The sequence below is a fragment of the Ursus americanus genome, chromosome 20 (genome assembly GCF_024610735.1).
Source record: "Ursus americanus isolate L20-20 chromosome 20, mUrsAme1.1.p, whole genome shotgun sequence".
NCBI lineage: Eukaryota > Metazoa > Chordata > Mammalia > Carnivora > Ursidae > Ursus > Ursus americanus.
The window spans coordinates 26,116,244-26,142,773 of record NC_142146.1 but is presented as its reverse complement, the minus strand read 5'-3'; the positions used below and the strand labels follow the sequence as shown (position 1 = coordinate 26,142,773).

At 43.2% G+C, this 26,530-nt stretch overlaps 1 protein-coding gene across 7 annotated transcripts in view; it reads left to right on the top strand.

Annotated features, from left to right (window-relative positions):
* Nucleotides 1-26,530, top strand: part of PLCL2 (phospholipase C like 2) — a 185,877-nt gene that overhangs the window by 112,085 nt on the left and 47,262 nt on the right. For all 7 annotated transcript variants that reach the window (XR_006778476.2, XR_006778477.2, XM_045791687.2 and 4 more), the window contains 2 exons: nucleotides 1,643-4,129; nucleotides 6,859-7,062. Coding sequence is in view for 5 of the 7 variants with exons in the window: in XM_045791687.2 (XP_045647643.2) it covers nucleotides 1,643-4,129; nucleotides 6,859-7,062 (2,691 nt within the window). In the remaining 2 variants the exon portion in view is untranslated. The remainder of the gene's footprint in view (nucleotides 1-1,642; nucleotides 4,130-6,858; nucleotides 7,063-26,530) is intronic.

Here is a 26,530-nt window from a genome sequence, read left to right as displayed (position 1 = left end):
AGAATAGCGTAATCACTTTCTAAAATGTAGAGATTTTACTCAAAATAGATTCTCTGGAGAGAATCAGAAAGTTAGAATTGCCTGTGTATAATATCCTTCATGCTCTTCTCTTCATTGCCACGGAAGTTATATAATCTCAACCTCCATGTCTACTCCCTGTGTATGAATATAATGACTTACTGAAGATTTGTCAAAATTCTCATATACTTCCTGAAAGGCAATGTCATGTTTTAGGTGAAAATTGTGAAAGACACTTTGAGGTCATTTGAGCATTAAAATAATAATAATAATAAAGGTGTCTGTACAGGGAAGGAACTTCAGTACACACATAGCTGTGGCATCAGCATCTTAAGGTGAGCTCCTGTGACACCGTGTAGGGAAGTGGAGGGCCGTGTCGTTGGTGACACAGACTTCTTTAGAAATAGATGCTGCCGAGAGTGTTTCCCTTGATAGTGTAGATAACCTAAGGATATTGGAAGTACTTAGGTGACATTGTACTAAGCACTAGCCTGTGCACGGCAATAGGCTTTAATAAATCCAGCTCTAGGATTTTAGAAGTTCCCTCAGCTAGCCTCCCACCCAGACTCGGTACAACTGCAGCCGTAAAACCATATCTGTCCCAAGTCTTGAGAACCGTGACTAATCTGAGACTCTGAAAAACCTGGAATTCCTGCTGGAATTTCAGTGTCTACTCATTTAACACACCGTTTAGTGGTCTGTACTTAGCTGTTTCAGGTCTTTTGGCATTTCCAGAAATAACCCAGACATCTTAGTGAGTCCAAGCGGTTTTCAAATGTCAGTGTGCATCCCCATCACCTAGAGTGTTGCCTACAGCGCGCATTCCTGGGCACTGCCCACTAGAGATCTGATCCTATGAGCCTAGGAATCTGCATGTTAATCAGGTAAGCCAGCTGGTTCTGAGGCAAGTGGTGTGGTGACAGGTTTGAGGAACACTGGTGTGGGAGATGTATTCAACATGCAGAGCCTGCTTTATGGGTGTGTGATCTGTGCGGTTGTGCAGGCCCCACACTCAGAAGGGCCCTGCACTTGACTTAATACTGTTTCATCACCTTAAAATTCTTACCATTTTTTTTTTTTTTTTGAGAGAGAGAGAGAGAGAGAGACTTTTGAGAAGTGGGGAGAGACACAGGGAGAAGGTGAGAGAATCTTAAGCAGGCTCCACAGACTTAGTGTGGAGCGTGATGGGGGCTTACTCTCATGGCCCTTGAGATCATAACCTGAGCTGAAATCAAGAGTCGACACTTAACTGAGCCACCCAGGCACCGCTAAAATTTTAACAATTTTTGAACAAGGAATCCTGTATTTCTTTTTTCCCTGAGCCCTGCGAACTAAGTAGTCCTTTCTCTGTACAGGATTTTATTGTGTATAACTGAAATTGTGTTTCTTGATACCCATGGATTGCAATTATTCAATAATGATTTTTTACTTGTTTGTATTAGGCTGCAAACTCCAGGGCCACTTCTAAGCTCTAGAAGTGATGGAGTATCATTTGTCATAGAACATTCAATAGGAGATCCTAACAGTATGATTTTTTTGAAAAAATTAAATTTTTATTCCTGGTCTTGAACGTAGAAACCCATGTTTATGTTATTCTTGTACACTGTTTTTTTTTTCCTCCCAGGATGGTACAAAACAGAAAAGAGAGCGGAAGAAGACCGTCTCGTTCAGTAGCATGCCCACAGAGAAGAAGATCAGCAGTGCAAGTGATTGTATCAATTCGATGGTCGAGGGTTCAGAACTCAAAAAGGTTCGCTCCAACTCCAGGATTTACCATAGGTATTTTTTACTGGATGCTGACATGCAGAGCCTGAGGTGGGAACCATCTAAGAAAGATTCTGAGAAAGCCAAGATTGATATTAAATCCATCAAGGAAGTGAGAACAGGAAAAAATACAGACATATTCCGCAGCAATGGCATTTCTGACCAGATATCTGAAGATTGTGCGTTTTCAGTCATATACGGAGAGAATTATGAGTCACTTGATTTGGTTGCCAACTCTGCAGATGTTGCGAACATCTGGGTTACGGGACTGCGGTACCTAATTTCTTACGGAAAACATACACTTGATATGTTAGAAAGTAGCCAAGACAACATGAGGACTTCTTGGGTTTCACAAATGTTTAGTGAAATTGATGTAGATAACCTTGGACATATAACTCTGTGTAATGCTGTGCAGTGTATCAGAGACCTCAATCCTGGTTTAAAAACTAGCAAAATTGAGCTTAAGTTCAAAGAATTGCACAAATCCAAGGACAAAGCTGGTACTGAAGTCACAAAGGAAGAATTTGTTGAGGTTTTCCATGAGCTTTGTACCAGACCTGAAATTTATTTCCTTTTAGTTCAGTTTTCAAGCAATAAAGAATTTCTTGATACCAAGGACCTTATGATGTTTCTTGAGGCAGAGCAGGGTGTGGCACATATAAATGAGGAAATAAGCCTTGAAATTATTAATAAATATGAGCCATCCAAAGAAGGTCAGGAGAAGGGCTGGCTTTCCATAGATGGGTTTACTAAGTACCTTATGTCCCCCGACTGTTATATATTTGATCCAGAACATAAGAAGGTCTGTCAAGATATGAAGCAACCTTTGTCTCATTACTTTATAAACTCATCTCATAATACATACTTAATAGAGGATCAGTTCCGAGGTCCCTCTGACATCACGGGATACATCCGAGCTCTTAAAATGGGTTGCCGGAGTGTTGAGTTAGATGTATGGGATGGGCCAGATAATGAACCTGTAATTTACACGGGCCACACCATGACCTCTCAGATAGTCTTCCGCAGCGTCATTGATATTATTAACAAGTATGCGTTCTTTGCTTCGGAGTATCCTCTTATCTTGTGTTTAGAAAATCATTGTTCTATTAAACAGCAGAAGGTAATGGTTCAGCACATGAAGAAAATTTTAGGGGACAAGCTCTATACAACATCGCCCAACATGGAGGAATCTTACCTCCCATCCCCAGATGTCCTAAAAGGGAGGATACTCATTAAAGCCAAGAAGCTGTCCTCAAGTTGCTCTGGCGTAGAAGGGGATGTTACCGACGAAGACGAAGGGGCAGAAATGTCTCAGAGGATGGGCAAAGAGAACGTGGAACAGCCCAACAACGTGCCTGTGAAGCGATTTCAGCTCTGTAAAGAACTGTCTGAACTCGTGAGCATCTGTAAGTCTGTTCAGTTCAAAGAATTTCAGGTATCATTTCAGGCTCAGAAGTACTGGGAAGTCTGTTCGTTTAATGAAGTGCTGGCCAGCAAATACGCCAATGAAAATCCAGGGGACTTTGTAAATTACAACAAACGTTTTCTCGCCAGGGTCTTCCCCAGCCCAATGAGAATTGACTCCAGTAACATGAACCCTCAAGATTTTTGGAAGTGTGGTTGTCAGATCGTAGCCATGAACTTTCAGACCCCAGGCCTGATGATGGACCTGAATATTGGCTGGTTTAGGCAGAACGGAAACTGCGGCTACGTCCTTCGGCCGGCCATCATGAGGGAGGAAGTGTCTTTCTTCAGCGCCAACACGAAAGACTCTGTCCCGGGAGTCTCACCGCAGCTTCTTCACATTAAAATCATCAGCGGGCAGAACTTTCCCAAACCCAAAGGATCAGGTGCCAAAGGAGATGTGGTGGATCCTTACGTCTATGTGGAGATTCACGGAATCCCTGCCGACTGTGCAGAACAAAGGACAAAAACCGTGCACCAGAATGGAGACGCCCCCATTTTTGATGAAAGCTTCGAATTTCAAATCAACCTACCTGAACTGGCCATGGTGCGCTTTGTAGTCCTAGATGATGACTACATTGGGGATGAATTCATTGGCCAGTACACAATTCCCTTTGAATGTTTACAGACAGGCTACCGCCACGTTCCCCTGCAGTCATTGACTGGAGAGGTCCTGGCGCACGCTTCTTTGTTTGTCCACGTGGCTATTACTAACCGAAGAGGAGGAGGGAAACCTCATAAAAGGGGCCTTTCCGTGAGAAAAGGGAAGAAATCCAGGGAATATGCATCTTTAAGAACACTGTGGATTAAAACTGTGGATGAGGTGTTCAAGAATGCCCAACCGCCTATCCGGGATGCCACAGACCTGAGAGAGAACATGCAGGTGGGTACTCGTGTTGAAGTATTTCCTCAGCGGCGTTCCTTCACGGTGCACCCTGTGCACCATCTGCGAATACCGTGGAGGGCTTTGGGTTTTCCAACAGTATATTTGATTTTCAATAATTTGTAAATTCCAATTTGTCATTAGAACATTTACCACTAGACTCATTGTTTTTAATCATTTACATTTCCAGAACTGAAGTTGGTGTCGAAAATATTGATAATGCGTTAGAATAAACCAGTTTTGTTGCTGTCTCACATAATCGTCCTTGTCTGCTTCACAGATCCCCATTGTTTTCTAGGAGTGTACATGGGAATCTCTGATTTTCCGGAATATTGTTTAGCTGGAACACACTTTGATGACCTTTCAAAATAAAAGGCACATGTTCCAACCCTTTCTTCTGGAGCCGTAGTGCTAGGAAAATAGCAAGCACTTCAATGAGCCGATGTGTTTGTGTTTTGAGCCGCTGCTTGATGTCGGAGGACGGCTATTCAAGTGTTTCAGTAGAAGACATGTGGTGTCTGTATTTATTAGAAGTCTAAGATAATAATTACCTCTCAACTGTATAATGGCTAAAAGCAATCAGTTAGGAACAAATGTATGTAATTAAGGATCGTCCACATGTCCAGCAGGGTACCGGGGCCCGCCTCACAGAGCTCCCGGCCCTCCCCCGGCCCAGCGTGTGAGAGCGCCTGCCATGTCTGGGGTAGCTGCTCGGCGTGTGTTTATTAAAATATGTATATTAAATATATTAGCTGGGTATATATCTATAGATACCTATTATGAGAAGAATGGCACCAGCAAGTAAAATCTGACTCAGAATATTCAGCAGATTTCAACCCCATACAGATTTTATAGATGAACTCATTCATAAAAAGACCTTGCCACAAGAGAGGAGTTTTATTCTCTTTCTCTCCAAGTCAAAGCGTAACAGGGAGCTGCAGGGCTTTTCCCTGTTTCTGAGGGCGAGAATGGTTTGGGAAACCCTGAGCTCCGAGCAAGGCACAGTGGCCTGCCCCAGGCCTGGGTCGTGCTCGCGCCGCAGCGTTCCCGTGGGGATCCTCCGGAGCTCGGGGATCCTGCGTCCAGAGCTGCGTGTCTGCGCTGCACCCGGCAGAGCAGCGGTGGTGGGGCTTAACGAGCGCCTGGCCCGCACAGGCAGTCTGGTCCGTGAGGACGCAGCCCTGAACAAGCAGTGCCTTCAGCGGGGAGTGGGCGGTGGGGAGGGAAACAGACCGCGAGCAGGTGAACGAGCAAATAGGACAGTTGCAGACACAAGCAAGAGCTATGAAGAAACTAAAACAGGGAGGTGTGACGGAGTGATTGGGAGACCCTGTCGTAGACCTCACAGTCATGGTTTGTTGTCACAAGCAGTCAACGTCCAAGTGATTTTGAGCAAAATGACACAGAGTTTGATGTCCACATTTAAAGAGATATTAATAAAAAGAAAATGTTTAAGAAAACCAAAGCGCCGCCCATTTCTTAGACTGGGGCATGTGAGAGCAGCAGACACGGGACTTGCAAGGCCTGGATTCCTCCCCTCTGGCCGCCGTGCTCAGCCCAGATCAGGACCCAAGTGCACCTGGAGTAACTTCCATTTTGGTTAGAATTTACCGGTTGTTATAGCATGGTAATTAAAAAGCATAGGCCTCAGCATCAACAGATTTCAGGTAAAATCTTGACTCCTTCGCTCACCAGCTGTGTGACCTTAGAGAAATAACAGAGGGAGGTTAGAGCAGAGCCGAGACTCATTTCCTTACCCACAGCGTGGCTGGTTGAGAGGATTAAGTGAGGTAATGGGTACTAGGTAGGCCTACTAGCTTAGCACTTGGTAAGTGCTCCAAGAATGCCAACCGTGACATTTGACAGTGTCAAGGGATTTTCTTTACCGGATATTTTAATGGCATAGCTCTGGTGATGAGAAAAGGGGTGGGGTGGGGGAACAAACGTTGCAATCAGTGGACACACTGATAGGGGAGGGTCTCCTACTGGGCAGTAAATTGCTTTGTCCTCAAAATTCCTTTAGATTTTCTGGTGGTTTTCTGGCAATCTTTAGATTTTCTGGTGGTTTTCTGGCAATCTCTAGATTCTGCTAGATCGTTGCCTTCACTGGACTTCCAAAGCTAGGAAAGAGAGAGAAAGAGCAGTCCCTCTCTCATGACCCCAGAAGAGCAAACCATATCAAAACCTTGATCTTGGACTTCTAGCCTCCATAACTGAGACAATAAATTTAACCCCTCCTCCAAAAATATTCTTTTCAATTTGGAACCAGTGTAAACAGGTGAGAGACATTCAAGTTTCTCCCTCGAAAATACTCCCTTTCTTTTTAGATGGCTGGCATTTGATACTTACTTTAAACCTGTTTTGATTTTTTTTCCTCTCCCGTGTTTGAGTGCAGAAGCCATTCTTCTTGTTTGCTCACGATTGCCTATCAGCCTTAGCGCCACTGTGAACTTTGATCTGAAAAGAGGCTTTACCCTTCAGATGAATTTTACTTACTCGCATTTTCTGTACTTTTGGTAAATTGGTACTGAAAATATCTGTAACTGTATTTACTTTGGAAAATAGCCATTTTTCCCGGCATGAAATAATCATTAGTTAATTGTCATGACTTTGCTAATAACAGTTGTACCAGGCAGTTCAAGTATAATCAAGTACATCAAGTAGAACAGCCTCGAGAACTTAAAACCTCTGGTTAATTACAGAGCGCCTCCTTTCTTTCCACGTAACAGAATGCCGTGGTATCATTCAAGGAGCTGTGTGGCCTCTCCTCCGTGGCCAATCTCATGCAGTGCATGTTGGCGGTGTCTCCCCGCTTTCTGGGATCTGATAACACGCCCCTGGTGGTCCTGAATCTGAGCGAGCAGTATCCCACGATGGAGTTGCAGGGAATCGTGCCCGAGGTTCTGAAGAAGATTGTAACAACTTACGACATGGTGAGTTGTTCTCTGTGCTTTAATGGAGCCTGGGTGAGAGAGAGATCGTAAGACAATACACCAGACATACTCAGGAGCTCTTGCTAAGGTGTGCTTTCCTATTTCATGCTTCATTTACCTATGTCGGAAAAATCGTTCCTCTGACCTTGCCGTATTTGAAAGAGCTCAGTGGTTTACTGTTGTTGTTTTAGAAAGTAGGACTCAGAAACCGTTGCCTCAATCGGATTAAATAGTAGTTAGCTTTTCAAGAATGTATCCGAATTGATTTCTCAAGCATATGCTATTTTCTACACATACATGGCAAAGAATTTTTTTTAAATCTTTCTCTGCAATCAGCCCTTGATTTGCTCATTTTTATTTTGTTTTCATTCTTCAGACTGGTAAAAGTGAGAAATTTAATTTTTTCTAAAATAAATTTTAAGCACAATTAGGGGCAATTTCTTCTATCACGTGATTATAATGTATAATGCTTTCCTTCCTTACAGCAGCTGCTCTGAGATACCTATAATTTGTAATCAACTTAACGTTAATGAGGTATCCTCAGGATACCTAGAATATTACATTTTTGAGCTTACATATTTCTTGCATTTTCGTTAATCATATCCTGGTCTTATTGTGCTTTTTGACTTATCGTAGCTCTAAGGGAGAATTAGTGAGTGAACAACACTGTTTCGAGCCCATGATGTCGTGGAGGCTCTCCAGCCTGTGAGGTTTAAGGGTGGTGTTGGACACTGCTCCCCCAGATGGGCCAGGCTGTCAGCCTTTGCTCCTCAGGATCCTCAGAGTTAAGAGACTACGTCTACCCCCTCCTCTACGCAAAATGCATGGGCTACGACCACAAAACACTAGGCTTCATCTGACGTAGCCGCTGAGGTTAAAGACAAAGTGGGATTGGCATCATAAGCCTTAACAGAAATATTTTTGACTATTCTGTAAGTTGATCTGAAAGCTTTAATTCAGAGGGGCTTATATAATTCAAAGGAAGACAAAAACCAGATTAGGCCAGCATTTCCCACAGTGTGTTCAGAGGAACCTTGGTTTCTTAGAATATTGGTAAATGTCACATGGGAGAAAGGGCTCCATGGTAAAGCAGTTTGGGGAAATACTGGTTTGAACAAAATTAATCACATGTCTTTACTGCAGGACATCTTAGGGCCTTTTCTTTGCTGACATACTGAGTTCCCAGGAGGGTGATAGATAGAGAATGCCCTGTTTCACAAATGGACTTGACCAAGGGGTACTGTTCCCAAAAACAAAAGTTCTAAATACCTTTTGTTCTTGATCTTCACTTCTTGATCTTATTCGCTCAAGTCTTTAGACAAATAAGATCTGGAAGTACAAGTCAGTAGAATGCAGTATTTTAAACAGCTTATCAGTTCATTACCTACCTTTTTCCTAGATTCCTGTGCAATAGCCACACATTTTAGCCGATACGTATCAGTCCCTACTATTTCTAGCTTAGAATTCGTGGTAGCGTGAGCCATCTAAAAGACCAAACAGTGGTCTCTGCGGGCAAACTACAGAGAGTGGCAGTCAGCCTGAAGAAAGAGGGAAGGCCAGGGGCAAGTGCGTGTCCACACTGGGGAGAGAGCTGTGCTGGGTGCTGCAGGGGCCACAAGAATGCCCTTGAATTGCCCCATCCTCAGGGAGCCATCCAGTCCACTGGAAGGTAATGGAGGCAGCTGGGAAGCAAAACACTGGACGCTTATGCTCTGCTCCTTTGCAGTGAAAAGTGGAAAGATAGGAAAAGAGGTAAAAACGGGAAAGTTTGAAGAGCTCCTTCACGCTGTGACCGAGGCCACCTAGTTAGTTCCCACCTCCTCCTGTTTTATGAGAAGAAGCCAGAAGACGTAGCTGATATGTATAAATGTTTCTTAAGCTTAAGCCACACGTAAAATTGTTAGACATTTTGTAGACCTATTTCGTTCACCAAAGTCTAACATGACTCAGTCCCTGGGCGCTTCACTGATTTCCATGGCGGTCCCACAGTGACATTTCTTCTCCGTAACCTTTTTTTTTTTTTTTTTTAAGAATTTATTTATTTATTTGACAGAGATAGAGACAGCCAGTGAGAGAGGGAACACAAGCAGGGGGAGTGGGAGAGGAAGAAGCAGGCTCCCAGCGGAGGATCCTGATGTGGGGCTCGATCCCAGAACGCCGGGATCACGCCCTGAGCCGAAGGCAGACGCTTAACGACTGCACCACCCAGGCGCCCCCTCTCCGTAACCTTTTTAACAGGAACTTCCTGAGAGTGGGGTGGCGGCACCCCACCTGGGTGATAACCATGGGGGCTAGACAAGGCTGAGGACCCAGGACCTAGTCCAGCGGCTGAGTGCCGACCCCGAGCAGGAGGTTCTCAGGGTTCATGACCAAGAGGCTTCTGGGCGCCAGCAGCCTCCCAGCACCCATCACAGTATTTGGCACAGGAATCACACAGTGCTCCTTGGTTCCCTGCCCCTTCCTCTCCCTGGGCTGCTAAATGATCACTCTTACTATGCAACTCTGTTTGCACATAACTGGATAGTTGTATCGTTGCAGAAGTGATCAGACAGAATGTTTTAGCTCGTTCATATTTTTTAAATTGTGAGACTTACATAATGTTAATTGCCATAGCTGTGCTGCATTATACCCCTAGGTCTATTGATTTGTCCTGTCTTAACTCCGTCTGAAAAACTAAGCCATAAAATATTTAAAATTAAATTCAAATTATTATAATTTGAATTTTTAAAACTAATATTGCTACAGCAATAACTCTTGTAATATTTATATTTTATAGTCCTTTTTTTTAGTAACTTAATGGTTTCTTACCTTGTAACAATTAATTTATTAAAACTAGCTAAAGGAGCATTGATGGGAAGTATACTAAGGTCCTGGACAGTCTGTAACTTTAAATTTATTTATTTATTTTTGTGATTTATGTTGAGCTTTACCCAAAGTTAACCTTGGAAATACGATCTTATTTCATTTTGTTTATTTCCCATTTATAATATGAAGGCTCCAAATGAGAAGTAAGAGTAGTGTGAGAAATCCGCTCCAGAACTCCTGTTTCATTGCCGGTCTACACTGCTGAAGGTGGCCCTGGGGGGGCCAGGGCCACACGTGGCCTCTCCTGCGTGTGCAGATATGTATTTATGCTGTTACGATTGTGATTACTTTTCAGTGTCTAAACTCTTATTAATAAGCCAGTATATTTGAAATATGCCAGTTTCCTTGGGAAAAAGGAGAATGCAGAGAAGGAATTGATCATGGAAACGCGAACAACTTGTAAACCATTCTGGAGGCTAGAAAAGAATGCCCATGTCCAGGGTGGCCACATATCCTGGTCTTCCTGCTGATATACCTTTTGCCCCGGATGAATTATTCATAGCTCTCCCTTTAACTCTTAGAAGCGTCCCTGTTTAGGGGTGCTGGGGTGGCTTAGTCCGTTAAGTGTCTGCCTTCGGCTTAGGTCATGATCCTGGAGTCCTGGGATCAAGCCCTGCATTGGGCTCCCTGCTTAGCGGGGTGTCTGCTTCTCCCTCTTCCTTTGCCTACCACTCCCCCTCCTTGTGCTCACTTGCTCTCTCTCTCTATCAAATAAATAATCTTTTTTTAAAAAAAAGAAGTGTCCCTGTTTAGATAATTAGTTGTATGGTCACCCTATGCATGGCCCCTAGACTGTCCTAATGGCTCTTGTGATTACCACCAACAAATGGATCTTCTAAATTGTCCAAATCATGGTTTTTACCCTATGTGTGGTTCCTCCTTGGGTCCTGGAAGTGTGAGATTCAACCCTGGGTCAAAGCCATGCAGGTGTCAAAGCCATTCCGGAGTAGAGGAAGAAGAGAAGTACAGACACCTTCTTAGACTAGGCAGATTGGTGGGGGATGTTGATAACAGGGACTGGACGGGTGTGGAGAGTGGGAATGGCGATGTATTGTCAGACAAATAAGCCTTTTCTCCCCTTGAGGTGTTTACAGTTTAGTAGAAGAGATAAAGTGTATCCGTAGATAGTAAGATGATACATGACAGATACTTTAAAATATGTAAGCAAACCATTTGGATGTTTATGGTCAAGAACGGTCAGTTTCCGGGTTAGGGATTAGGAAGACTTCAGGGAAATATTGGTCTTTGAGCTAGACCTTTAAGAATGAGTCACATTTCATTAGGCAGAGGTGATAAGAAGGAGGCTATTCAAAGTTGAGTTTACGGAGTGAAGCGTGCTCGGAAATGTGTTCGCACGTATTCTGGGCGAGTCCCCTGAGGGCCGTGGGGGTTCCTGCTCAGATCGGAGCGCTGCGGGGCCAGCTCAGGCGGTACCCGCTGTAGGAGGCGGAGCGGGAAAGAGAGCTCGGAGAGCACATGGTGAGTGCTTTTATTTCGCTGCCGATCAGGTGGAAACAACGGAAACCCTGTGGCACATCAAATTAGTGGCAGAACTAGGTTTAGCAGTCTCCTTGTCCTGTGTTCTTTCTGTGATCCAGGTCAGGGAAATTAGCCACGTGTGGTGTATAGATGAGTGATCAACATGCAGCTAAAGCCCAGATATCTTCAATAATAATAATAATCTAAAGTTGTTCATGTGGGGTTCTCCAAGTAAGAGGTAACTCGTTTCGGATTCCTGTTCCTCATGATGATGGAAAAGAATTCATTTTACATACTTTGGCATAGATTAAAAGACAGGTTCGATGAGCTTAAACTAAGGAAGACTATTTCAATAGTCAGGTCAGATTCCAGTCAAAGAAATCTGGTCATAAGTAGCTGAACATATCTTTTATATTATTACTTCAGAAAACAACAGATTTAAATATTTCACTTAAAATTTATGGAAATGTACTTGAATTCATTCGCCGTTCACAATCGGGTACCAAAATTGAGCTTGAATGTTCTCTCGTGTAATTTAAAGCTGGTGGGAGAAAATAAGGATTACGTAACCTGAGTTTAAGACATTCTTTACAATACACAGTGCTTTTTTTTTTTTTAAGATTTTATTTATTTATTTTTTGGGGGAGAGAGAGAGAGAGCGTGCGCGCGTGCACGAGCCGGTGAGGGAGGAGCAGAGGGAGAAGCAGACTCCCCGCTGAGCAGGGAGCCCAATGCGGGGCTCCATCCCAGGACCCTGGATCATGACCTGAGCCGAAGGCAGCTGCTTAACTGACTGAGCCACCCAGGTGCCCACAATACACAGTGCTCTTAAGAACACATATGCACTGGCATTTCAGTGTAAACCTTCCCCTCCCAGCAATATCAGTGATCTAATTCATCATCTTTTTAAATGAAAGTGATTTTTACCATCCTTTTAGTATTATCAGTAATAATTCATCTCTCTAGCTATCTTTGTTTATTAGTTTCCTATTTCAGACTTAAATTTCTAAATTTTTGTGAGATCCATACTAAAATATAGAGACCAAGGAGTCAACATTCTTCCTCTTTAGAGAGAGAACATTGGAAATGTTGGATACAAAGAAAGTTCTCTTTATAAATATTTTTCATTGGACTTTGAGGACAGTATTCGAAGTGAAATAAGCCAGACATGGAAAGATCAGTACTACGTGATTCCTCTTATGTGAGATATCTAAAATAACCAAATTCATACAATCTGAGACTGGAATGGTAGTTACCACAGGCTGGAGGAAGGCGGAACGGAGTTACTAATCAACAGGCCTAGTTTCGGTTAAGTATGGTGAATAAGCTTCAGAGCCCCACTGGCCAGCATCAGGCCAGTAAGCAGACATGTATCGTACACCTAGAATTTGTTAAGAGGGTGGCTCTCCCGTGAAGGGGTTCTTAATACAACTTCTTTAAGAAAAAAAGTTTTTCGTTGGTTTTGCTATGATTTCTGTAATATGGAATTTGCTTCAGTCAGTGAGCTTGAAGGTGGAGTTGTGGGGAATGAAAGGGGAGAAGAAACAGTAAAGAAAATGATGCTCGATTCTGTTCCAGGCAGTAGCGCTGTTCCGTGCACGCCGGTGGACCCTCGGGCAGCCCCCCTCTGCTCAGAGATTGTACAGGACCTCATTCTTAGCACTGCAGGGCCTTTGTATCTACTTTCTATTTAAAATTAGTTTGTTTTCATCTTTCACAGCTTCACAAAAATCTTGATTTTAATTGCCTTCACATTTAATTAAGAAAGCATACTCTGGGGAATCCATTTATCCAGTGGAGAACAGTATTTTTTCAGTGTAAAAGGGAGGAACCTGATGCTTTGTCCAGGAGGATATTATTTGCTCTCTGAGTGTTTTTACATAAATTACTGAACAGTCCCTTCTAACTCATTACTTTAAATATTTCTTTAAAAAAACTAGTTTCTTCAAATAAAATATGGGAAATGAAGGGTGTCTTTCATATACAGACATGTTGGCAATTGGCACGCAACATCAGGAACACTCTGCTTTATCTTATGGGTGTGATTTCACATATTTTGTCTTGCCGCTGCTTAATGCGGTGAAGAGATAAATCACACTTCATAATTAATGGAGTCAGCCCATCTGGACCAAGCCAGACATGATCTGTAATAAGGCTGCTATTGATCCCCGTCTCCTTTGTGGCTCCTTTTATCACTTTACTGCCTCAGAACTTGACATTAAAAGCTTCTTTTAATTGGAGGTGTCAACCTTCCCAACTTTTGTAATTATAGAAAAAAAGACCAGATAGATTATTATGCTTTAGAATAAGACTGAGCTTAGATATGTGTGTGTGTGTGTGTGTGTGTGTGTGTGTGTGTGTGTGTGTGTACAAAGGTGGATATATCCTGCAGAGGGAAGATCAGAAACCCAAAGGCTATAGTCTAATTCAGTGACAGGGGAGGTCCAGCCAGTGATGTGTCCAAAAGCAGTTTCCCTGGCGTCATCAAAACCATACAGCTGAGCCACTCCAAATTGGTTCAAGCTGCCAAGCTGATGGGAGGGGGAAGAAATGTTAAAGATACAGTGTGATGACAGCATCACATGTGTGATTAGATCAGATGCAGCGGCTGCCACTCAGTAATCAGATGCAGGGAGATTCGGACACTTCTGGAAGATAGTGTGCAGGGTGTGAAACGGTGATGATTGTGGATTTTATTGCTCATCAGTTTTCTAGTTTTACATGTCTCCACAGAAACCGAGGAGCACATATTCAGAAGTATTCTTACACACACACACACACACACACACACACACACCCCAGATACCTAAGCAGTGAGCAGTTGGGAAAAGAGTAGCATTTTAAGGGCTGACATCCCCTTGAAAGAGAGACTTCATCATATAGCAGTTTTTATCAACTAAATTTGATACCTAGCTCCAAACTCTGGGAGGACAGACATGAAAACCGTAATGGAGTTCAACATGTTGTCAGATGGTGTCTTCAGGCAAGAAATGATAAATGGTATTAAGCCAGCTACCATGTATCATCTGACATACCAGCAGTCTGACTTAAAATTTCTAAGTAAGCTAGGAAACAGTGATATGGTTGGTGCTGTCCAACCATATTGGTAAATGAGAAATGGGAGCCTGCTCTTGGCATCATTTCAGTTCTCGGGTAGATTTCATTTGAACCAAGGCCACCTGGGGAACCGTTACACTGCAGTGGTTTGGGGCCATGTATTTTGATGGGGTCTCTACTGTTTTACTTTTCTGTTTAGAGTCTTTCTTTTGCTTTTTAAAGGGGCAGAGCGAGATTGCTTATTTTTCAAACTGAATTTTTTTTATTATTTTAATATTTTTATTTCACTGGCTCTGGTAGAAACTATGTATAAAACATATCTGAAACCTAAAAAGTTAGGGAACTTCTTTCTACACCTGTGCTTTATGCAGAAGAACACTACTACATTTTTGATAGTACTAAGATCATTGAAGCACTGTGATTTTTTTTCTTTCTTTCTTTCTTTTTTTTTTTTTTTTTGCCTATGCAAGAACAGGGGAATTACTTTTTCCCATCAAATCCTACATTGCATTTTGGATTTTGCTCTTACATTCCTTCAAAGTTTATTTTTGATATAGTCTCTTCTTGCCTGGAAGTATTTTATGTTTCTGCATTGGGTAAAGGTAAGTTGTTTGCTAAGTTCTTCTTTCTGTCAAGGACCTTTCCAGGAAATTAGAGGAAAGAAAGAGAGAGAGAGAGGGAGAGGGAGGGAGGCAGGGAGGAAGGTGGGGGGAGGGAGGAAGGAAGGAAGAAAGAAAGGGAAAGGGATCTGTATACATATTTAAAATGCTGTCCCTGCTCTGTAAGTAATACACACAGTTCTTTTGGTTAGTCATGATGTGCACTGGCGGCTTTTCAAAGCTGTGAGCAAGTGTTTAGCGTCCTTATCCTAGTTTATTCCGTGAACTTTTTGTCTCCGTTTGACTTTGAGTAAGTAAAAGTTCATTGAGCAGAGGAAGCCGTGCTGCTGTGGCCAGTACTCAGGCTCAGCCCCTCTATGATCTGTGCCTCTGGGGCAGAGTCTGAGTGCAAAACCCACACTCAACTCAGAGGCAAAGAAAAATGCAGCTTTCCTCTCTCGGGAGGGAGGTGGGTATTCCCCAATTTCTGTTCACTTTGGTGAACTTGATCCATTGCATTGATTTATTTTATCCACTTTGGACTATAAATACTCGTCTCTTGAGGTAAAATGCTCAGTCTCTCAGACTTTCTCTCTTTCCCTCTGCTTCCCTACAAAGTGGCCACTGGTTGCCTGGAGGGGAATGGTTGCAGAAGGCTTCTTCCTGTGTCCTTATAAAGAACATCACTCTAAAGCTTGCCATCCTCCCCGTCACCCCCATTCACCTCGAGACTGGGCCATGCAGGGAAGGGATTCCCTAGCTCCATTTACAGTCACTCAGGACTGCAAGAGATGGACTTCCAACTTCCCCACTGCCCCTTCCCTCCTCCCGCCTGAGCGTGGCCGACCTTCGGCCCAGCCTTGGGAGATGGAAGGCCAGTCCCCTCTACCCTAGGGCATGAAGCTCTGGGATCTCTGGGTTGATTCTTCACATGTTAAAATAATTTAGAAAATTATTTCTCCTCGACAAATCCTGGCTTTCAAGCCTGTCGTTTTGGTGGGAACCCAAATAAAAATCTAATTTGACCTTTAAAACTGAGAAGTGTCTGTTTTTATAAGTGAGTTGCTCTTCACCCAGGGCTCTGAAACTAGCTGTTTGAATCGGTGGAAAGCCCCTGGGGCAAAATGGTTTCTAAAGTATGGCAATGCCTGTGGGAAAAAAGTCGTTTTACACTCTTCCCATAGCACCTGTGTTTCTGCTGCAGCCCCCCGGATGTCAGCTTTCCTTTCCCAGTGCAGCACATCTTCTGGATTGCCAGAAATACCAGCTAGAGAATGCCCTGGGTGTTTCAGAAAGGAGCCAGAGGGTAGAGTTAGAAGTATGATGGGACAACTTTCAGAACCCCACAAGCTAAAGGGATTCTGTTACGATCCTCGATCCTCGAGAGAAATAGAGCCAGATTGTTCTCTGATCTTCACTATTGTTAGGCGAGTAGCATCCTTCTTAGAGCATCTTGGAACCGTGACATCTGTTTGGTGTGTTTGGATTGATGAAGAAGTTATGTTAAGCCTAATAATTGCCGAGCAAGAAAAAGGGGAGGGGCGCCTGGGTGGCACAGCGGTTAAGCGTCTGCCTTCGGCTCAGGGCGTGATCCCGGCGTTATGGGATCGAGCCCCACATCAGGCTCCTCTGCTATGAGCCTGCTTCTTCCTCTCCCACTCCCCCTGCTTGTGTTCCCTCTCTCGGTGGCTGTCTCTATCTCTGTCAAATAAATAAATAAAATCTTAAAAAAAAAAAAAAAAGAAAAAGGGGAGAAAAATAACTTTAAGGACAAGAACTTCATGCCTATATTCCTCTAGCGATTGGAGTTTTCCAGATTCAAAATTTTTGATTTGCTACTATTAATACTGTACAGTTCTTTTAAAAAAAAAAAAAGTTTTTTCAACATCCAGAATCCGTTTGACATCTTAAAGTTTGGAATTATTTCTGTCATGTCCACAGAACAGTATCATCTCTACATCTAGTTTTGTAGGCGTGAGCGTCCTCTTTGTGGAAATCCTTTTCAAACAGAAAAGTGATGATCAAAGAAACGAAGAGCCTAACTGACTTTCAGTGCCTGGCGTTTGATTTGTGTGTCTTTATGCAGCTTGTGAGCTCCAGATCCTTTTCGATTCACAGAAATGAAGATTAGCTGACCTAGAACAAGCACTTCACAGCTCACTGATCCATTCAGCCTGCTTCTCCCCTTGTGGTTGGGAGCCCTCTGGTCCTCTCACCTTGGACCCAGAAAAGCGTGTCTCTTCTTGACCCTCTAGCCTTTGCTGTTGGCCCAGAGGTGGCTTTGCCAGCTACTTTGGAAGAGAAGTCAGTGTGTTCATCTCCATCTCTGTCAGGTTGCAGAGACCTGAGCTGGAAACCCTGGAGCTCCCCAAGTGTGGGCTCCACTTTGAAACCCCAGGTACTGCCTGGGCCACTGGAGGACCAGGGAAATGCATTTTCACGATTTAGCTTAATTAGTTTTCCTAACAGAGGCAATTTCTGACCAGGTAGGGAGTTGGGGATGTGAAGCCTGTGGTGGGTCTTCATTCCACCTGGAGAAGTGGCTGCCTTTGCCATCTGAGCCTGCAGTTCGCCCTCGTGTCTGGCTCCATTTGGGGTTCAGAATGTTCTCCAGCCGGTTAAGTGGAAATCGTTTGCCTGAATGATTCTTTTACCAGTGCTAGCCTCAGAGTGCTGGATACAATTCACAAGTAATTATCACATGTGTGAATTTCTTTTCAGAAGTATTTTTTTTGTCAAAGATTCATCAAAAGGATGAACTACTTAATATTTCATCGTGTCCCATTTTTGTCCATAGTCAGGTTAGAGTTTAGAAAACGTGTAAGTTACCTTGATAATACAATTATATTGTTTAGAATTTTGATGTTTTTAAATATCACCCTGACTTTCTAAATGTGAGATCCATTCACAGATTAACTTGGTTTATGACCGCCCATTTTTGTGTAGTTTAGGACAGGACATGCTTTTCCATTTAGGAATTCAGCACTGTTGCAAGTGTAATTTGGAGTTGAGTTAAAAAAGATTGAAATTCCATCAGATACTTGTATAAAATTGTTAGCGATGATACGTAGATTGGTTTGTAAATGCAATGATGAGCACCTCTGTTCTTGTGGACATAGGCCCTTTGGATGTGCAATCACAGTTTAGAAGACAACTCTCTAAGAAATGGGATAATTTGAATAGAACCAACTCCATGAAAATGAAGCTATTGAGATAACCAGCTTATATGAAAAATCATATATTTCAGAATCAGTTTTGAGAAAATGTGATTGTAGACGCTTAACTCAAACCACCTTCTGGCATCTTTCCTTGGGCAGTAGGGTATACTCATTTCTGACCTTTCTTTTTCTTTTAATCTGTTATATCCCTAGTTATGAACTGGAAACAAATTTTTAAAGGTGTTTTTAACCACAGCCTTTTGAATAATGAGGTGGTGATTTTTCTCCACAGCTAGATGTGTTCCTGTGAGTAACATTTGGCACTACACAAGCTTTGAAGCCTACATCTTGTTGATATGTTACATTTGACCTCATCCTCATGAGAGGAATAAATTTCAGCCCTGCCTGTGGATCCATTCCTTCCTGATTTGGCCTGGGTGGGAGTGCTCACTCACCCTCAGCCTCCCCAAACCGCTCCAGTCTGCAGGGGTGGGGCGGGGCGGGGCGGGGCCTGCCCTCGCAAGCCTCACACCGCAGACTTCTCTCTCAGTGGGGACTGCAGGAACTGTCACTCCTTACTTTAACAGCTCCTGTTTTCCATTCTGTTCACTTCTATTCCCCCAGATTGCTGTGAAATAATTGACGCCACTCACCCCACAGAAATAACCACCTTTAATACCAGAAATCGGATCTTACTGCCACATGAATTTATCAGGAATAAAAATAGCACTTAATAATGGCTTTAAAGGCTTTTCTAACTTAATTAGGGTATTTTAAATTCTGAACCATAAGAAAACGACTCTCACAGTAAACTCAGTGGGTGGACAATATGATGTGTTCAGAGTTAAGTTTAACTCTACAAGCTTAATTACCAATTAACTTAAAAATAACATGTTAGGTAGTTTAAAATATTTATTTCCCCACTACATTTCATGTTAGTCACATCTTTAGGGCTAAACGTTTTAGATTTTTATATGGAAATTTTATATAGGAGATCTTTTATCAATTTCCAAAAATCTTTAATTGCGGTATTTTCTTTGAAACGAGCGTTGATCGTTCTGGCTTTCTTAATACTCCTCACACTCCTACGCTGGAGGGTGGTCGTGTGGAGTCACTCCTTCATTTATGTCATCGTACGGGCACAGAATAACTTCAGGGTGTTTTTGAAGATTTTATTTATTTATTTGAGAGCGAGAGAGAGAGAGAGAGAGAGAGAGAGAGAGTGCATGAGCAGGGTGAGGGGCAGAGGGAGAAGCAGGCCCCCTGCTTGATGCGATGTGGGGCTCTTTCCCCAGGACTCCGGGAGCCGAAAGCAGATGCTGAACCAACTGAGCCACCTGGGCACCCCAATAATTTTAGTTTTTAAATCACTTATCTGGTGCCAAAAGCAAGCAAGCAAACAAACCCCCCCCAAACCCTATCTTTGTAAATAGAAATGGCCAAGTATTTAGCTAAATGCAAGTGGGATGGTACTTAACTAATTCCTGTTTGTGGTGAGTCTGTGGAAGTCTTTGACCAATGTTAGGACTCTCCATAACCAAATCTTTCTTTTGCCTACATATATCATAATATATGTTTACCCTTTGGAAATGCTAGCTGCGCTTGATTTTTCATGGTCTTTTATAAAATGTGCATGTAGCATCTCAAACTATGTTCTCTTGAATTCATTGAGTCCCGTATCACCAAATGATGCATCTTGTACTACGTTAGGGCAGGAGTTGTACTATGTTAGGGAAACCGGCCTATGGGCCAATCTGGCACCACCTGTTGTTGTATGGTCTGCAAGCTAAGAATGGTTCTTACATGCTAAATGATTGAAAAAGAAAAATAATATTGTATGACTTGCAAAAACCATGTGAAATTCACATCTCAGCGTCCATAAACAAAGTTGTGTGAGAGCACAGCTACATCCATCCCATGCTCTGTTTTCCTAGCAACAGCAGCACTGAGTTGTCGAGACAGAAACTAAGCCTAAGCCTAAAAGCCTAAAATACCTACTGTCTGCTCCTTTGCAGAAAGAATTGGCCAACCCCTGACAAAGAGGATCGGGAGAAAAAGTCCCTAGGGTATTTTAATGCCCTGGTTCCCATATTCACTTTCACCAGTTTAAATTATAATTTCATTTTTTTTTTCAAAAAATAATTTAGTGCATTTTGAATTTTGATCCTTAAGAACAGCATTCTACTTGTTAACTTCGTAGGAGGAGCGTGCTGCCAGAGCTCGAGGGCTCCTGTCCTGGAAAAGCCGTGAGCCCCTAAAGCAGTAATACTGACTTAACATTGTGATGGTCAAGAACCTGCAGGCGCTAGAGACGACACGGGAAGAGGAAAGCCACCGAACGCCTTTGCTCTGGTTGCTTACAGTGCTGTCAGGGCAAGTTGGCTGCTTCGGTGGAAATGGTGACAATCACCCAGAGTTTTGTTACAGTCCAATAAAATGTGTAACTAGCTTGACTTCACAGTGAACATATAGTCCTGCTTGTGCTGCTTAGTAAGGAGGCATTAAAAATGAGCCAAAGAATGGAGTTTAAGTGGTGCTCCTTGTATCAGTCAGATCAAGCTTTTCTTGTTGGGGGGGTGGTTCAGGAGGTGCAGAGAAGTGGGAATTGGGTGGAGTTCCCAGGCAGGCTTCTCTGAAAACCCCTGGTTTCCTCTCCTAGCGGGGAGCAGGGCTTTCTCTCAAATGATAAAATCCAGGCTGTGCTAACCACATTCTATTTAAAGCTGTCTCATCAGGAAAGGGATTAATTATAAAGGGTGCTGGAGGCGGAGACCAAACCTGTGAAACCCTCTCCCACCAGGGGAAATGGGAAGGCTGCTCTGAGGGCCCTCTGCAGCTTCCTACACCCTGCTTCTTCATGCTGTTCATTTCCTTCTCACACCCGTTGCAGCTTGTAATTATACATTTGTTGGTTTGGTTTCTTTTTTTTAAGGTACCTCTCTCCTCCGCCGCTGCATCGGAGCCCCAGGATGGCAGGGACAGCGTGTGCCCTGCTCACCACGATGTCTCTGCCACAGAGCAGGTGCACAAAGTAGATGTAAAAATGAGTGACTAAAAGTGACCTTGATCTCCAGGACACAGATCAGGTGTTCTTCCTACCCTGTCTCTCTGCCCCCAAGTGGCTACATTTTCCTGAACACGGCTGATTTATATCATCACTGGTCATCTTCCCTGGGAGGGTTAGGTTTCGGGACTGGCCAGGGGACGGAGGGGGCTGCCAGTCTTCCAGGTTAAGTACTAGATGGCAGCACCCGTGTCCTAAGGCAGTAAGTGGAGCCTTTGTAGTAGGTCCCAGAAGAAGGGGACGCCTGACATGCCTGGGGGAGGGGTGGGCCGGAGGCCAGAGGCTCGGGACTAGAACAGGTGGATAGGGGAATGCAGGCATGAGGGTCCCCTCCCCAGATCATTTACCTCTTGTTCATACCTTCAAATCTCCCCTACCTTTTGCCAGGGGACTTTGCTGTGTCTGAAATTCCCTACTTAAAGGTTCATATGTCCTAAGAGGAAAATACAGTGGGGTTGAGGAATAGAAGGGAGAGTCCTAGTTGTTCACCCAGCCAGCCAGAGCAGCTGAATTCAGTGAAGCCACCCCGGGATGGGAATGTTGCTCATGTGTAGTGTAGTGTTCTAGGATTTCCCAAAGTGTGTTCATAGGATTGTCATGTGAGCTAACAGGTGGGCATGGGCTCCTGGTGGCCAAGCAGAGAAATACTTGAATGTCAAGACAACCATCTTCTCTCAGTTGTCCCACTTGCTTCGTTGCTGACACTCAGTGTCGCTGCTAAGTGAGCTGTATCACACTGCTATGCTCCTGGGGGAAGAAACCTACCTGACTCTCCCGGACACACGCACACGCACACGCACACCATGCACCAGCTCTGACCCCACCGTGGGAAAGTCTTTGTCCTTATCTCACCTGCCATCGTGAGCTGAGTCAGGGTAACAGGCGTCCAGCAGAAAACCACGCCCCGTGTGTTTTGCCAGTAAGTACAGTTGTAGATTCATGCAGACCATCTGGGCAGGTGGGCATGCAGTGTGGGTACCTACATGCGAAACTGCTCGCCTATAAAGACACCATGGCTAGACATCGGGGATGAAGGAGGAAGTATACACCCCAGACCCTAGGAAGTATATGAGTGGGTTTTGGGGGCTGGGTTTGTGCTGCAAAGAATATGAGCCCTGATGCTGAGATAGGGCCTGCCTCGTGCTTACTGTGTGACTGAAGGCGAGTCTACTTCTCTGTAAAATGGGCATAGTTTCACCACCTCAAAGGGTACAAAATTACATGTAAATAGCCCAGACCATAATAAATTCTTAATAAACGGTAGTCATCATTATGGTATTATTAGTTTCCAAATGCTAGACCTGCAGCTCGTGAAGCTTTGAGACCTTTGTGTGTGTGTGTTTAGCATCAGTCCAGACTTCAGAGCTGCAGCTTCGCTGTATAGAGAGCCTGGCTACTCCCGTTCAGAAAGGCTGGTTTAAAATTACAAAGTGAAAAGCAGAAGATAAGGTTTCCCACCACCTTAATAGGTGAGTTGTCTCTCTTCTCTGAAAGGGGAAGACAGGGGAACACGTGGGTTATGTGGTCAACACCAGGAAAAAATCCTGGGTTTAGACAGTAAATATACTAGTAGCTGGTTGGTTGCGTTCTTGTCTTCCTTCTTGCTGTCATTCCTGGAAGACTGTGGACACCTCACTGTGCTTAAAAAAAATTCTGCTTTTCATTACAGAGAAACCTTCAGTTGTTTTTTTCTCTCAACTAACATCTATACTTAGTTACACAGACGTGAGAGAAACTAATGATACCTTACAGTAAGACTGTGATTGAATTACCTTCTGTTAATTAGGAGTTTCTAAATCACCTTGATCCCCTTGGAGAAAAGGCTTGATATAAGCAGACAGTAATAAAAGTGGTACTATGTTTAATTCTAATTGTATCTTTTGAAATTTAATTAATGTAGTAATAATTGTTTTAAACAAGCATGTCAGAACTCAAAATGGTCCTTGGTGACTTGAAAGAGTTAACATAGCATCCAGAAGTTCCTTAATCCCTCTCCGGAAGTAGCCGAATAATTGGGTTTAACGAGCTCAAGTTCCCCTTTCTTCCTGCAGGAATGGTTCTGGCCAAGTTTTAAGCCATTCTTATCAGTTCCTTGGAGACACTCCCCTCCATCCAAGGGGCAGCCTCTGAACTCCCTATCCCGAAAACTTCCGAGACTGGAAAGTTCCAGTGGTGCATTGCCCTTCTTTCCTTCCGGCTTTCCAGGCATTTACTGGAGGCAGAGGGAGTGGCCAGCTGTAGACTGTGTCCCCACTGGACTGTGCCTGGCTGCCCCTCAGGCCCAGGTGAAAGTCCCTTTGCAAGTTCCCGAGTCCCTCTGTGCTCCTGTCCCTCCCTTCTCTCCTGACCACAGAGGATGCCTGAGCACAGGCACACTTAGGTTTTGTGTTCCCCGAGGTGATCTGAGGGTGTCATGCAAGCACATTGTTATTATTATAGTTTGGGAAAGCGGGAGATGTATTTTACAGCGTTAAGAGGCTGACATGACATGACCAAAGGCCTGGAGAGGATGAGGTTTGTGTGTGTGTCTCCTTGAGGCAGTCACGGTGTCCGGTGACTCATCACGCACCGTAGAGTAGCCCGTTGAGTGTGAGAATTTTAAGTTTTCCCACTGTAATCATTTAAACACCAAGTAATTCTGCTTAGCGCACCAAGTTATTCCCTGACGAGTAGAAGGCTGGCCATAAAATGGAGAGATAAGAGCATTATTACAGTTTAAGTGCATTTGAACTTTATGATACATGTGTTCACACAGAAAAGTCCAGCACGGTGTATTATCATATGGTAGGAATTATATGCTTTTTCTGGATAGTTGTATAATTTCGGTGGAGTTCCCCTTTAGGATAGCTTAGGTTCTGTTTTGTTGCTTAATTTTCAACAATTTTTGTTTCCTCAGAATATCATATTGTACAGGACCAACAACAGCCCAAGATCAAAACCAAAATTCTTTGCAACTTTCTGAAATTCTGTGTATTTCCTGAAGCTAAAACTATTCAGAAGTTTTAAAACTTTGCCAACAGTTTATAGTAGGATAAACATTTAAAATCTGTATACTGGCTTTATAACTAATCTCTTGATCTGTTAGATCCCTGGTATTTCCAGAGCCCTTCTCTATATCCCCCAAGCTATTTTGCACAATGGAGCTTCTCCAGCTCCTGGTCTATTTAAACATGTTTGGGAACATATGGAGACCTGCAGTAGTGCTAAACCCCAATTAATCTAGAAATAGGAGTGAATTTCTTTTAAATCAAAGTTTGGTTGTGTCTTTATAGTTTATTCAGTTGTCGGCATAAAATAAAATTTTCTTATTTGGTTTAAAGTATGATTTTTGATAAGATAAATCACCCTGGGGCATTTATTGTTTTAATTCCTCGGAGCTCTGCCTCTGTGATTTTGTCTTTTTTTAAATTTTATTTTAATTTATTTTTTTTTTAAATCTTTTATTCCTCTATGTAGCGCTCCCCCCAAACCCTTTTCTCTTTGCGGTGTTTTCTCTCATCTTTGCTCCTTTCTCCTCTCCTCCAGCCCAGCAAATGTGTATAACTAAGGACTTCTAGTGGCTGACACTGGAAGTGCCACTCAGAAATACCCGCACGGGTAAACACTTGGGCCCTCTTTGTACTGGGTACCAAGCAACTGGCAGAAAGCAAGAACCCAGGGCAATAAATTGGTTGTTTTGACTACATGATGCTCTTTATTTTCATGAATTTTATACTGAATCCAAGTGTTTCTTTTTATTTAAGTACAGGAGAAATCTGTATTAGTCTGTGTATAATAAGCATAATGTCTTTGTCTTGTATTTACATGGTGATTCACTTGAGAATCCACAGTTTAATTAAAACTTGAGGTTTAATCTGTGAAACGCAGCCCTTTCTAAGTGCTGTGAATGTGATTATATATTAACTGAAAGTGAGAAGTGGTAGATGTGGTAGAGGAGGCTTTGTGTCATGTGAAAATTCAACTAGATACTTACGCACGAGATACAATGTAAAATATTACAGGCTTTGATCTGAAGTTTAGTGCATAAGGGATTCATATTATACCAATGCTCAGATCAAAGTTATATAACAGGAGAGCCACGTTCATTGCTTACGTACATACCACTCTAGCTCTGAAGGGAACTTTATGAAAAATCAGAGCATATTGAAAAGCTGGAGAATTCTTGGCTTCCTGAATGTGGACCCTGGGTCACTCATAACTCATAATTCGTTCCAGATTTATCTAGCACTACTCTCTGGCAAAAAAAAAAAAAAAAAGATTGTTAAAATAGTTGAGTACAGTGTTGAGGCAGGCTTATACAATGCCAAAACCATGCTTCAGTTGAATGTCATAGAAACTGAGAGTTTAACTGTACTTCACAATAAAAGTGCATGGGAGATTTTGAAAAAACAAAATTCAGAAAGGTTTTCAAGTACTCTCCCTTTTATAGTCAGTTCGGCTATAACACTTTTGAAAATGCAAATTTATTTGAATGTGACGGATACATTAAGGAACAGTTCTAACCTAACTCACATTTTGTGTTTGGGTGTGCACAGTTTTGACCACAAGAAGCACTAGCGAACACAGAAAACGTCCCCTGGTTGAACTGCACACACACACGCACCTCAAACAACACCCAGCCCCCCCAGTTTATGAGCGTGTCTGGAGCTGTGCCCATCCACAACTCCTATTACCGCTTTCATCAGATCGCACATCACCTCCTCCACTTCGGGTAACTCGCAGGCCGCGACCCTCAGAACACCCACTTCCCAAGCCGACCTCAGGTCTTTTTCAAGGTCAGTCGCCACATGCGTTGCAGTAGTTCTGCACTCCCTAACTATTTAACATAGGCAGAGCTGTGCTATCACTTTTATTCAGTTCCTGTCTTTTTTTAATGTGTCACTGCAAAATTTTTGAATGCTGTGCCCCTCACCCCATTGTCCCTACAAACCTTGTGATTTTTATGGCATGGTGCAAATGCAAAGATTTTTTTGCGTAGTACAGTGTTTTTTGGGAACCTGTACATCCCATTATAGCAGAACTATGGGTACAATCACCAAATGCCCGAACCCAGAGCTCCCAGTGCTCAGACCCACCCTCCTTCCAGAAACGCTCCTCGCACATCTGGAAACATTTACTTTCCTTGTTCTGTGCCTGCCCCTCTGAGTGCTCCTGCTGTGGCTCTTACACTCGGTCTCTCCGCTTCATTTCAGTGATTTTGGAGCATCACTGTGATGTTTTCATCTCCTTTATCTTTCAAATTCCTC